This window comes from Periplaneta americana, chromosome 1, assembly GCF_040183065.1.
Source record: "Periplaneta americana isolate PAMFEO1 chromosome 1, P.americana_PAMFEO1_priV1, whole genome shotgun sequence".
Lineage (NCBI taxonomy): Eukaryota > Metazoa > Arthropoda > Insecta > Blattodea > Blattidae > Periplaneta > Periplaneta americana.
This window is the reverse complement of record NC_091117.1, coordinates 51,958,202-51,972,500: the sequence shown is the minus strand read 5'-3', so window position 1 is coordinate 51,972,500 and position 14,299 is coordinate 51,958,202. Positions and strand designations below refer to the sequence as shown.

At 36.5% G+C, this 14,299-nt stretch overlaps 1 protein-coding gene across 3 annotated transcripts in view; it reads left to right on the top strand.

Annotated features, from left to right (window-relative positions):
* LOC138695294 (uncharacterized) overlaps nt 1-12,787 on the top strand; it is a 68,499-nt gene extending 55,712 nt beyond the window's left edge. For 2 of the 3 annotated variants that reach the window (XM_069819727.1, XM_069819736.1), the window contains 2 exons: nt 5,961-6,254; nt 8,913-12,787. In XM_069819727.1, coding sequence (XP_069675828.1) covers nt 5,961-6,254; nt 8,913-10,421 — 1,803 coding nt within the window. In that variant the 3' untranslated portion in view covers nt 10,422-12,787. The remainder of the gene's footprint in view (nt 1-5,960; nt 6,255-8,912) is intronic. The other variant, XM_069819730.1, reaches the window with a different exon arrangement.
* Nucleotides 12,788-14,299: the final 1,512 nt, after the last annotated feature.

Below are 14,299 nucleotides of genomic sequence, written 5' to 3'. Positions count from 1 at the left end.
CAATGCTGTGTCATTGAAAATTAATTGAAATTTTTCATCTTTTACACTACACAAAACTTAAATCATTACTGAATTAAACTGTGACTATATTTCGAAAATAAAAACTAATACTAGAAAAACAACCAAGAGTAATGAAATTAAATAATGATTTATGTTTGCTCTATAACAAATGTTTTCCACACATCACTTTTGAGATCTAATGGCTTGCTTCGGGGCTTAAAAGTTTAGCCTCCACAACCTGTCTAGTTTCCCCATCCATGTTTACTGGGATTACTGTCACAGGTGTGTTTGGCTTTAAGTTCATTGGCGAGTGATAAAGCCTTTTATATTCAGCATCTAGCAGTTTAATAGCCAACTACATAATAAATTTCTGACACGCAAGGGGAATTAGTAAATGCAGTACTCTATTGTGTTATTGTGTAATAGGAGAGTGCATTATTACCACAAAACAGTGTTTTGCATTGCAGCCACTCATCACTTCAATTTTTATCCAATAACTTCATGAACATGCTTCTGAGTATCTTGTTCAGAGTAAAGCAGTTCTATTGCTTCATATTTTGAATTTTTTAAATTGAATTTAATGAAGGGGGGGCACTATGGCCTAGCACTGCGACCTTGTTCAGATCTATTGCACTAGCCCTCTGGTGATGCATTTCCAAACCCACACCGGCCGACCACACTAAGGTTCTCTGGTCCAGGTTTTGAGCAGGCAACCCCACTCATCCATAGGCCAACCCTGTCCATGCATCGCTGGCTGGCGTTCGGGGAATGCTGTGGAATGATAATGAAATGGAGAAATGGTGACAGAATGATGTAAATGCCTAATTTGGAGAAAAACGGGAGAACCCCGGAAAAAACCCCAACTGCGACCTTGTCTGCCACAAGTGTCAGACCTGACCGGGAATCGAACCTTGGCTGCCTGTGTGACAGTCTGAAGGTCTGACCATTCAGCCACCGCAGATGCTTCATACTTACTGTCTTCTTTCTTTTTCTACATCACTGCGCAAATGATAATCTACACTGCCACTAGATTATGTTTTGATTAGTCTACTCGTTGCTATTTTAGTTTTCATTTAGTTCTCGTATTTTAAGTCAGCAAAGATAAACCTCTTATTGTTGAATGAAATAAATAATTGAACAAGGGATAATCTTCTGCTAATTGATTGCTGAATTGGAATTGCATTGTATGCTAGAACTACTGATGATACAATAGTCCATGCTGATTTGGGTTTTTTCCTTCCCGATAATAAGTGCTTATCAAGAAATTCGTAAATGTTATGGCATAACTGAAGCTGAAAAAACAGGTGACAACAGCTTTTGGTTAATATGATAGCTCAAGTTTCAGTACATCTGCTGAATGCTGGATAAAATTGGCTGTCAAATTTTCACAAAGTTTGATTTCGCCGTGCATTCGTCTTCTGGTATTTCTTCTTTCTTGTCATATCAGTTCATCTACTCTGAATTGTCCCCACAGTTTAAAAGTTCTTAAAACAATGTGTGTTTTTAAGACATAGAAGAATGTTAAGTGTACTGCTGTAAAATCTCAATATTTCATCTTCTTAAATGATGAACTGTTTGGTTCTGATAGAGAATTATGTCTGTGAGACTTGAAGTTAATATTAGAGATAGATTAACTGTAACATAGGTCTTGGGTTGTAGGTAGAGAATTGGATTCTTCCCTTTGAAATGAGAATATTGTATGAAAATTGCTGATCTGTTCCACTGAGACTCTCCATGCTGCATGAGCGGCAGAGCATGTGCTCCGTGTTTTTTATTTTGTGTTCCTACCATCGTGTTGGATTGCTTTTGTTGTGTAGAGTGCAGATTGGCTTGAAAAGTATTTTTTTTTTTTTTTTTTTTTTTTTTTTTTTTTTTTTTTTTTTTGCCCACAAATTTTGAAATAGTTAAATCTGGGTCCCATACATACAAAGTATGTATTTTGTAGGTACACAGATTGTGCATTCTGATTTTTTTCCAGTTCCTGGTAACAGATGGCAGACTCTGAGTATTGTACTTGTTCTAATATTATTATAATGTTTGCATGCTTTTTTTGCATAATTTGTTTGCTGTTATTTAAATGTGAAAAATATACAATGGTTAGTTTAAGTGGTTATTGTAAACAGTAGGTACTAATTAATGTACTAATACTTTAAGGCCCAATTATATAAAACTCTCTGACTAAAGATCAACTTTGATTGAAGATCGGAAAGTAAACTGAGTTCAGACACTTCTTCTATTGTATAAAACTTTTCTGCGATCAAATTGCCTTGGTTCAAATGCAATCCAAGTTCACGTGAAAAGGATTTGGCAACATCGCACAAACAGGTAAAGTATGTAATGCGCGGGCCATGTTATACAGGTTTGTTCAGTGTTGCCAATTTAGCAATTTTAACTCTTTTTCAACGACAATTTCTTTTTAACTTTTATATTGCTTAAATAGGGATTTAGCGACCTTTTTAGCACCCCATAGTGACAAAATTTAATCTTTCTTTGTTGATAATGAGAAATCTAGCGACTTTCCAACTACTTTTTGGCGAATTTCCGTACACTCTGTTGGAGACACTGGTTTGTTTTGTGCATTGTAAATAATGGCAGACAATAAGAAGAAGGTTGACCGTTCTCCAAATTGTTATCATGTCATGGTGTTTGATACTGCTGAACATAATAAAGCTTTATAAAACGACAATTTTCGTTTAGCAATACAGTCAATTGAAAATTTATGAATGTACCTATCATATCCATTAATAATTAATGGTTGTTATAAACATAATATGATTATAGGTTATGTCATTTGATACTGCTGAACATGATAAAGTCTTATAAAATATAAGAATGTTTGTGTATTAAGGCAAGAAATTGGAAAAAAAAATATATATATATATAAATGTACCTACCATATCTATTAATATGTTGTTGTCTAATGCCTTACATCTGACAATGAAGCCATTAGCAGATATCTATTAATATCTATTAATATTAATAATAATGGTTATTCTTTTTGCACAATCTGCCACTCGTATATTTCAAACAGAAAAGAAATAACTGAACTTGGATCATCTAACTTAATTGGAGAAATTTCTTCAGTCAAAATTGACTTTAGTTTAAGACAAATTAATCTCAGATTAGACTTTATACAACACACAATTCCAAGTTCAGCTAGAACGAGGATTGATTTAACCTCTGATCTAAGATTAAATGGTTTATACAATCGGCCTTAAGTATGATTGGAAACTTTCATGGTGATGAATGTGGTGCATGGTTTTTGGATATTTGCACCCTGTCCTAAGTGTAAAGACATTCAATGCTTTTGAGCTACGTACATGTCTGTTCCATCATGAGGGAATGTAAGGAAAGTGAAGTAGGAAAATCTATCTGTTGTATCTGTTACCAAGAGCTGTTCTCTAGTCTTACCATTCCTCATGATGGAGCTGACATGTAACTCAACGTGTTTAATGTTAAGACACAATACAAATACCCAAAAACATTGCATCACATAACTAATAGGTACATTAATTTTCAATTTATTGTATTATGTTTTGTCGTAAGGTCTTCCAAAAGCAGACTGAAAAAGAGATACAATAAAATGTTACCTGAAATATTGATACCATATTTAGTGTATAGCAACAGAAATTGGTTAATAATAGAGGGAGATATGCCTAGATTCCTTAGAAACAGTAGCGAAACGTGACAAAAATTTTGGATAAGCTGGGCTGAAGGCATGGTGATCTAGGCATGCTTTACGTCGCTAAAAGGTAAATGAAACACGGAAACGCTCCTGTTTTTACTTAACTAAATTCTAAATTGATCTTGTCCCTTCTTCGAAAATGTTTGAGAAAGCTCAGCTTACCCTGCCTACCCTGAAGCTTCGCCACTGCTTAGAAATTCAGTAACATTCAAATGAAGCATCAGAGAATCTGGAATAACAGATATAAAAATAAATAGAGGCAATACAGCAAAATTGTGCTAATCAGGAGTAATTGAGGGGCGTTTTCACAAAACTCGTTATCTACATTTTTTTCGATTTTGAGGTTTTAGCATATCCTTATGTTTTTGGGTCAGGAGAATCCAATGGTGCTATCAGAATTAAGCTAAAGTTGGTAAGTATATCAGTAAATTGATCTTGAAATAAAAGAGATTTTTCAAAACTCGGTATCTACAGTTGTATATTTTAGAAAAGAGTTGTCTTGAAAAAAAAAGAAGATTTTGTAGATAACGAGTTTTGTGAAAATGCCCCTCAATTGGAGGGATAAGTTAAAATTAGTGGAAGTACGGATTAACTGAAATTACCTAAAAGGACAGTAGAAAATGCATTAAAACTCCGTTTACAGCAAGAAAACACGTTTATTATATATATTATATACAAAGGCCTAATACAGTTGAATCTCGATGTAGCAATTTTATAGAGACTAGAAAAATTGTATTATTATATCAGGGTTAGTGTTGTATTGAGGTGTTACGAAATTGTTCAAGAGAATACTCATACAGTACAAATAAGTATAAAACATTACATACTATGAAATAACATTTACTCTCCATTTGATTAACCTATTTGATTTTTCTTCTCTGGCTACTAATTTAATGAAGGTAATCCCACATAAGCAAGAAGGATGATGACTTCATTGTTAAATCCAGAGCATTAGATACACACACACACGCACACACCAATATCTTGCTTGCTTTTGAAGTACAAATCACCAAGTGTACTGGCAAAATTAAACACTTTTTTACACACAATAGGGCCTGTGTAGGAATGTTAAAGTGCTCTCATTTGATTAAACCATATAAGCTAATAGTTATGTACTGATAGACAATTGAATTGGTTTCTGGCCGCCCAAGTCACTTAACACGTGAGTGTACTCCATGTATAAATGATACAACATCGAAACTGGAGTAGGTCATAAGGGAAAACCAAAGAGAGGAGTTCGATCTGGTGCTGTGGATAGAGTCCCAGCGTAGCTCAGTGGTAGAGCATTCAGTGTATAGAGCTGAAGGTCGTGGGTTCGATCCCGAGTGCTGGATTAATACATCTAGAGATATTGTCACTTTAGTGCAACATTGTTTTAATTCTCTTTTAAATTTTTATCCAGAATTAAGATTTTTATTGTGATGAAACTGTTAACCAATTTCAATGCACTTTTTTCACATTAAAATTTCATGCAGATATCTTTGATATTTTCAGAGAAAAAGAAATAAGTATAAATTTTGACAATATAGAAAACTCACGTCTGGGTCCCCGTAACCCACTTTGTGTAAAAATATGTAAAATAAAATTCTAGTATGCCATTGGTAAAAATTTAATTGACGAAGATTTTTGTTTTAGCGTTGGATAGATTTGAGGAAATAGAATATATAGTTGCATAAAAATGCGGGTATTAGTCTATTTTATTTTTGATGCTGTAGTTATGTCTGCAGGACATCTTGTAAGACTGCAAAGACCTCTGATGGACAAAGTAGGAAGTGTGAGAGCAGCGGAAATAAAAAAAAATTCCCTGAATCAGTAATTTTGTTAAATAAATCATATATAATGTACATCAAGATTGGTAATTTTTAACTGGTGGGAAAAATTTCGCAGCAGCATAATGTACATTCATTGAGCTTTACGTTTGTTGTGCATGCTCAGATCTAATAGCACGGTGTTTTTATTGGTCTTGGGCACTGTTGACTAAATTGGGCTTAACTCATGGTTTAATGCAACTATTTTATTAAATAATATGCACGAAAAGTGTAGGTTACCAGATAAGAGACTGTCTGTTGTAGTTTTGTGGATAAGGACGTGGTTACTAAAAAGATGTTGTGCTACCTTCTGAAGTGTTAGTGAATTGCTGGTAATTCAGATGTTTATTTTGTCTATTGATAATGTTTAATTGTATGTTACATTAATGCGTTGTTTATTTGGCAGAAAAATCATATTCCCCTAGAAATGCACTACAGTGGTGTTGGATGGTACGATCTCAGTATAGTTCGAATCATATTTTCAGCCTCCGGCTCAGACCTCACAGTACATATACACTGCCTCGACATCATCCACAAGTGCTGCAGCCCCTGGAACTGGTCCTCCTGCGACTCAAGGCTCACCCATGATGGGAGCTCCTGCACCCCTGCCCCCCACCCAGCATTACTACACTCCAGCTCACTTGAACCCCACTGATATGTACTACAGTGTTGCACAACCTTATCCAGCCATGATCAGCAATGAGGGAATCATGTATGAGACACCGCCACAAACTGAGACGTCTAGCAACCAGTCTGCTGAAGTAAGTATCCTAGCCTAATTCTATTAATTTTCTTTTCTTGTAACTCACTCTTACCTGTTCATTTCGTGTGGCCTTTTTTTTCTACCTAACACTATATGTCCTCATTATGTATGAGGGGTAAAATTTGGAATTGACAATCACGTAAAAATGCAACCTCCTTTCCCTTGTTCTTGTATTCCCCTTTTTCTCCTTGTATTTTCTCCTTTCTACTTGTATTTCATTCGTTCTCCTAGTCTCCCTCTTGTTCTCCTTGTATTGTATTGAATAAATGCAGGACAATGTAGCTTTCTTTCGCTTTCTGTCACAGACATACACTTTTTTTCGTCTATCTCTCTTTCTCTTTGTCTCTATTACCACAGTCTAGTATATACAGTCACGAAGCTTGAGTTGTGAGGGTGCTAGGAACAATAGACTGTGCCGGTACTATTTTGTATTGTCTGTGATGAGGCGATATTAACGATTCTAGTGGTTAGCAACTATCTATAGATGCATATTTACTACGTATTGAGCTTCGTGACGTTTGAGATGGGCGGGGCATGTAGCACATATGGGCGAATCTAGAAATGCATATAGAGTGTTAGTTGGGAGGCCGGAGGGAAAAAGACCTTTGGGGAGGCCGAGACATAGATGGAAAGATATTAAAATGGATTTGAGGGAGGTGGGATATGATGATAGAGACTGGATTAATCTTGCTTAGGATAGGGACCAATGGCAGGCTTATGTGAGGGGGCAATGAACCTCCTGGTTCCGTAAAAGCTAGTAAGTAAGTAAGTACATGTTTTGTACAACTGACTTCAGAGTAATTGCCAGATCTTCGTCTCACCAAGAAAGTGTCAGTTTAATTCGTATCAGCCACCAGTGTAGTTCAGACAGCACTCTTGTCTGCTGATCCAGAGCTACACTTGTGTATGTTTTCGATTTCTGTTTGGGCTGAATACCTAGTTGGGTTTTTTCCGAGGTCTTCCCTATCTGTAAGTCTAATGTCAATCTATGGCGAATCCTCAATTTCATCTTGCCAGATACCATCTTGCTATCACTGCTTTTGTGAATGCTAAATGACCTAATAGTTGATACAGTGTTGTTAAAGAACAGTTTAAAAAAATATTCTTACTAACTTCTGTAGGGCTTGTAATTGACGAAGTGTGTATGTGACAGATTTTTTTCCAGTACTTATTTCTTTTAGTTTTATTCAGTTATGTCATCTTACAAAACTTCTTGTAGTGATTAACTTGGCATTGGTCGCTGTATGAGTGTTTTGCTAACTATCGAAATTCATATGACAATTACACCAAAATGGAATTGGCTGAAATTTTTAATAGGCTATATGTTAGGAAGGTTGTCTGTCTAGCTGACTTTATAAGTGTTGGCTATTACCTGCTAGACGAATTTTCTTCGAACAGTATGCAGTACTTTGTAGAGAAAATATTTGTGAAAACAGTAGCTCAGTTATAATGGAATAATAAATTACTGATGTCTTTGTAAAGTCGATGGACTTCTAATCCTGTTGGGGTTTATTATTTGCCTTTAAAAGATCCTAAATCTTTCTTTGAATGCAGATATTTCGTCAAATAACATACTCTTTTCTAAAATATGGTATGCGCAAAAACAAACAGTACTGAAATTATCGCTAATCTGCTGTCCACGTTGCCCTAGCAATGAAGTATTTATTGTATACTGTAGTTTGACATATTGTGAATTCAGTGTTGTGTTGATTTCTGCAATTATGGTTCTCACAACAGAGGAGAAGGTGTTCATTGTTGAGCATTATTATCCGTCATACGGAGTGGGACTTCAGAATGGGCCAAGCTTGTGCCACATTAAAGAGCAGTACCAGGAGCAATTTAACAGTTTGGTAAATAACACAATGTTAGCTGTCGTTGAGAAGTTCCATCATATGGGATCAGGATTATGTCACCTTGCATGTTATAATGACTTATCTTGATTTTCAGAGTATGTTTGTAATTTCAGTACTCTGTATGACCGGAAATAATGCTCGACAATAAACTCCTCCTCTGTTATTAGAACCATAATTGCAGAAATCAACACAATACGTCAAACTATTTTATACAATAAATAAATACTTCGTTGCTAGAGAATCGTGGACAGCAGATGAGCGATAATTTTAGTAGTTTGTTTTGGTGCCTACTGTAAAATAAAAACCTGTACTTTGCAGCGCAAAATCCAGTTAATGAGGCTGAAAAATGTTGAAGCAAGTATAGACATTCTTTTCGAAGAAATTATACATTGTGATATATCAAAAGAATGGCCCAAGTCTTAAGTAAACACGTGTTGCCACTTCAACTTGGTATATTCACTCACAAAAGTTATAACAGGAAAAATTCAGAGCTGCACTAGCCTCAGCAAAATGTCGGGTATGTGACCACCCGAAAGACACTGTACATATATAGCGACCTCTCTCAGATTAACATATAGAAAATCGCAGTTATTAGGTTCATTTTATATTTTCATTTCCTTCCTCTTTTCTGCTGTTTATTTGAGTAGATTTTGGCAACAATTTTTAATAAGCTGTGTGTTACATGTACGTCCTTATGATGAAGGGTATTCATAAGTTCCATTTGTTGAGGTTAGTTTTCTGCCTCATTAAATTGATCTAGTCTCGATTTTCTTTGTAATTTTTCGTGCAATATATTTCTTTAGGATAGTTGTTCGAACTCGAGCAATTCGGACACTGTTAGAAGTGGAGGAGGTGGAAATTACAAACCCCCACCTCTAAACCAAGAGAAAATGGTTGCTAAGCGTGACAGACTGTCGAGTAATGGTGGTTGGACTGCTACAAACAACCAGCCTCCTGCTCTCAGCCAGCGCCAGAATGCCACAACACCTGTTGTCTCTCTACTGAAACTGCAGCAGGCGGGAGAAGAATTGGATGCCGCCCACAATAACAAGAAGAGCTCGCCTCCCACAATTCACGATTACCTGACCACTCCTCCTCCCCAGCAGTCATTTTACCAGCAGGTGCCGCCTCCCTTGCTGAACTCCAACAAGCCCCAGACCCCTCTCATGCCAGTACTGTACCAGTCGATGCCCCCCATGTTCCTCCAACCGTCTGGGCAGTCTTCTGGTAACTCTTCGTACATGAATCAGTATCCACCTTCGGCAGGCATGATGAATGGCCATTCTGATCAGTCCAATAACAACTATTCTGGACATTTTCAAAATCAGCGTCCTCCATATCCTTCAAAGCCTTACTTTGGCCGACGTGGTGGTGGTCACTCTGGAAATCATTCTTCCCCTATGTCTGTTCATATTCCGCCATTTCCTCCAAAGTTTCACTTCATGAACAACACTCACATGCCGATGTCTGGGAATAACCAGCATCAGCAGGGCTTGGGTCCGAAGCGCCACTACAACAACAGAAATCAGAATAACCAGTATCGTGGGCGAGATAATGGACGGTACATGGGGCCTAGTTCCAACAGAACACAACGTCGATTCTTTGGTATGCACAACAATACTAGCAACATGAGCAGAAACTCTGCTCCATCAAATAACGTTGGTGCCACTGCTGAGGGCAGTGCCTCTCTAAGTACTTGTACCACCTCCACTACAGTCTCTTCTGCCGCATCAACCATTTCGACTGCCACAACAACCACTACCACCACCACTACTAGCACAACGACTGCTAACACAATCACCACCACCACCAATTCCACGTCTCCCCCTCCAGCCCCGTACTCACCCATGACCCATCCTGTGATCATTCCTAGTGATTCCTCTTCATCTGTTTCTCCTCCCCAACAGGTGCAGTTTTACTCTGGCGGGAACAGTGGTACAGGCCGTCAGAACTACTATCCTCCGTCAAATGGCTCCCAGCAGCAACTCACTGTGCCACCACGGCGATTCATAAACAGCTCGCGGAAGTCTAGCAGCGGTGCCTCGAATGGAAGTGTTCCAAACAATGGAAGCTCTCGAAACAATGGAGGAAACAACGGCAAATACTCAAAGGGTGTGATAAACGGTGTACAAGTGATCTCCACGGCAGGAAATCCTGGTGCCGGCAAGATGATGGGTAGTGTCGATGAGAGCTCATTGGGAGGGGCGGGGGATGCGTCGACCATGATGCCACCTGCCAGCTGCGGTGGTAACATAAGCCAGGGCTCAGTGATGCAGGAAACCTGCCACCAGATGCAGACATTGAGTCTTTGAACTGTGCCTCTCTTAGCTGGGCTAAAGTAATAAAAGACAGTTACTTAACATAGTATATTCATCTACTCACTCCTATTGTCATATTTTTAGTTAATTTATTTGTATTTTTATTTAATCCTTACGTATAATGTATATTTTCCTCTTGTAATAACTTAATATATTAGTCAATTAGGAAACTGTAAATTAGGATTGTATAACTTAGCACTTTACATTTTGTAGCATAAATTTGTTTGTTTGAGTAATTTCTTGGAAAGAGGGATGTGATATAGATGTGAAAATGGTAGTATTGTTTTCCACTAGATATTATTTCATTGAGCAATCTCTATATATACGTAACTTTTGTTATTTAGGTCACGCAGACAGACTGAATTCGAGTCTGGTCACATCCCACAGTTCCAAGAAATTACAAATATGTTCCTTTGTTGCCTATTGTTTGCTTGTTAAGTATTAGGTGATGTCTGCCAGAGTTGGGAGGGAATTTTAACATGGCCTCTGCAGGTTAAACCTAGGAATGCACAACCCTCATGGCAGCTGATTATGAGCACATCACCTACTTAAATTCTCTCTCCTTTTAATAATAATGATAATAATAATAATGATAATGATAATAATAATGATAATCATAATAATTACAAATATAATGAATATTGTATCTTGTAGCATGTAAAAAGCTGTTACATTTTCGAGAGTGAAGGCAACACAAAATTTTGTGTTGAGAATTTAAACCAGTATATACAAATAGCCATGATTGATTGCAGTAATTAATGTAACAAACAATGTGTTCATCGTGTGGCAAGAAGTCTTTGTTTTGCGTGGCTTGATTGGTGTTTGTTTCAGCATAGATGAGAAACATTTCTGGAGGGACCAGTCTCATGTGCGAAGTTTGCATTGCTCAAGTAACACCGCCAAATAAAAATTATATATTTATCATTGCCCCCTCCCAACATTTTTTCTTGCTGAAGTGTCAAGTTCCTATTGAAACCACGTCGCTCATTAAGAATTTGATGATTTGCTGAAAGACTATGTAAAATGAGATAAAAATAGGCCTTCCTCTATAAAGCGAAAGGCTTGCTTTTAGTATACCAGAAATTGGAGCCAAATTGTAATAATTTACAGGATTATAAGTGGCATAATGTTTGGTTCCACTCACGCATATGTTCTCATCAAAAGAGTTCTCAGGTTTTATATAGCTAGTCATGCCATGTCAACATGAGCCATCGGCTGGTGGCATTATAAAAGACTAATGTATATACAAGCTACACCAGATACACTGTATAAGTATTGAAGCGAGTTTTACTGAGGTCAGGATACGATAACTTTGTCAGTATTGCAGGAAGAATGGAAAGATCCTTCATAATTACTTAAGAAGCCTTCCAGTTTTTAAGTAGATTGAGGCATAATACACGAAAAATGCTTCATTGCTAACCAAAATTATTGAAAGTTTGGTCAAAGAATCGAGTTGTGTTGAAGTCGGGAGTTCCCGATGTCAAAATGTAGGCGTTTAGGATTTTTGGAAGGTCTTTGAAATAATGGCTCAGAAGTTTTACCTGTGGTATTACTGGTGAACTACAGTGGTCTTGGAACATAATGTTACCCATGTGCACCTTTTTAATGAAAAAAAATGGCTGTGAGCTAAAAAACTGATAAGTATAGTGCTGCAAGAACTACTAAGTGCCTTTTGTATTTTGTTCGCGGCATTTACTTGTAGCTTCGAACGAAATGAGTTTGTGAAGACGTGAAGTGTGTGTGTGCCTCGTGTGAAATTTTCCAACATAGTTTGCAGTTGTGTTTTCTTTTTATTATTGAAATTGTAGTTTGTAGTTGAGTGAGGCTTCTCACAGCCAAGTGTTTGGATGATACTCGTGCATGATCTCTCTCCCGCCCTTGCCCAATCATCCAAATTGTAAAGTGTGATAATATCTTTAAGTAAGGCAATTGTATAGACAAATTGGTGACATACAGTTGCCACTGTTGTGTAAATTATATAAATAAATACATATATAACATTGAAAATGTGAATTAAAGTAACTCCTTCACAAGAGTACAAACTTGTGCAATAACTCATAGAGCATTGTACTCTGTATTTTGTTTTTTCTCTGTCTCTTTCTCTCTCTCTCTCTTTTTTCTACTGTTGAAGAAAATACAGTAAATGACTTTTATTGAACTTATGGCAGGTACCCCTCCCACTTTATGCTTAAAAAGTGGTGCATTCAAAAGTTAAGTGACATGAAGCCGATTTCTGTGATTGTAGCGAGGGGAGATCTAAGGAACACCATAGTTGCTGTAATATGTAAGGTACAAATGTAGGTATTGTAGCAACAGTTTGTACTTGTTAAAAGAAAAGGTAATAAAAATGAAAAACTGTTGATTGTATTGCAATCCATCCCTTTATCAGTTCGATGGGATTTATAGGTTTAAAGTCACATGCCTACTTCGTCCACGTTTTGACACAAGATTTATGATCAAACAGAAGCTTTCCATGACTCATGTACTGTGGTAAGTATGTATAATTTACCACATAGAATACAGCAAAACTTGAGATGAAAGTGGAAAACATTTCTGTACAAATTCTTCACAGCAGATGATAGCAATTTGCTCATTTTTGTTAGATATGGAGAGGTTATATATGTAACCCATAACAGTAAATTGTACCATAATACACATGGAGTGTGTCATAAAGTGCATGGATTAGGCTTTCTGACCTGTTTGGTTTCACAAAGTTTTGTTTAATTTTAGAATTGTTCTTTCCAGCATTTTCTGTGTCTGCCAACATTTTGTTTTCCAATAAGTTTATCATTATATTTACATTGTAATGGTATTCTAAATATGTATGTTGAATGTCAAACAAAAAAAAACTTGTTAGTAATTAAAATTGTTGTATTTTATGTCTAAGCAAAAAAAAAAAATCTAATGTTACAAGTGTTCAATTTTTTTTCCTGTGCCTTTATTGTACAGTAACTCTAATGCTATGTATGTGAAAATTTGTTGTTGAAAAGCTGCTTGTTTTATGAGTTACATATGTAACCTTGCAACTTTATATTGTATGCAGCATTTGTAACTAAGAAATCCCTTCTTTGAGTTTGATTTCTGATAAGAAAAGTATATATAAAAAACAAACTTTGCGACTCAAGAGGTTTGATGTGTGTACTTTCTGCAGAAATCATAATTCTGAATGCTATCAAATTTAAGACCACAGATGCTCATACCCTCACCCCTCACGTTTAGTAAAACATTTTAATGTGGAACCCCAATAATAATCATATTAAAATGTAAACAAGTGTTCAGTCTGTCTTGTTATTACAGATGAGGTGTAAACTTGTTGCAGTTTGTGCGATGTTATGAATTGTATATTTCTGGGGGGAAAGTTTTCGATAACTTTCTTGAGGTTTTCTTCAGCTCTCCCCTATTTTTCCTACTTTAGGTGCTTTTTAAATATCAGTAACACTTAATATTTTATAAAACCTTTGTCTAAACTTGGGAAGTCAGCTGATTGAATACCTTAAAATGAACTGGAATTTGTTTCCAGATAGATACTGTGTAAAAATTTTAATGGACGCAGTTGATTGACAAGTTTTGGATTACCCTTGCCACTGATTTGATCATTGTTTCATGATCATATCACTGATGACTCAGTTATGACCAGAGGTAAGAAGTTCGTACCAAAACTGTTAAGTTGTGTGAGTTTGGACTATATATCTACCGAATGAACTGTAGTGACACAGCTGTCAACATCAACAAAGCAGCAAAGCAAACATGTAGTCAGTTGGTAATCAAAATTATCATTGTGCTAATGATCCATGGCCTTACAAGGGAACCTTCTATCATGGTGAATTGAAAAGGCGGTAATGCTGTATATTTTTGGAAAGAGGAGGCAAAAG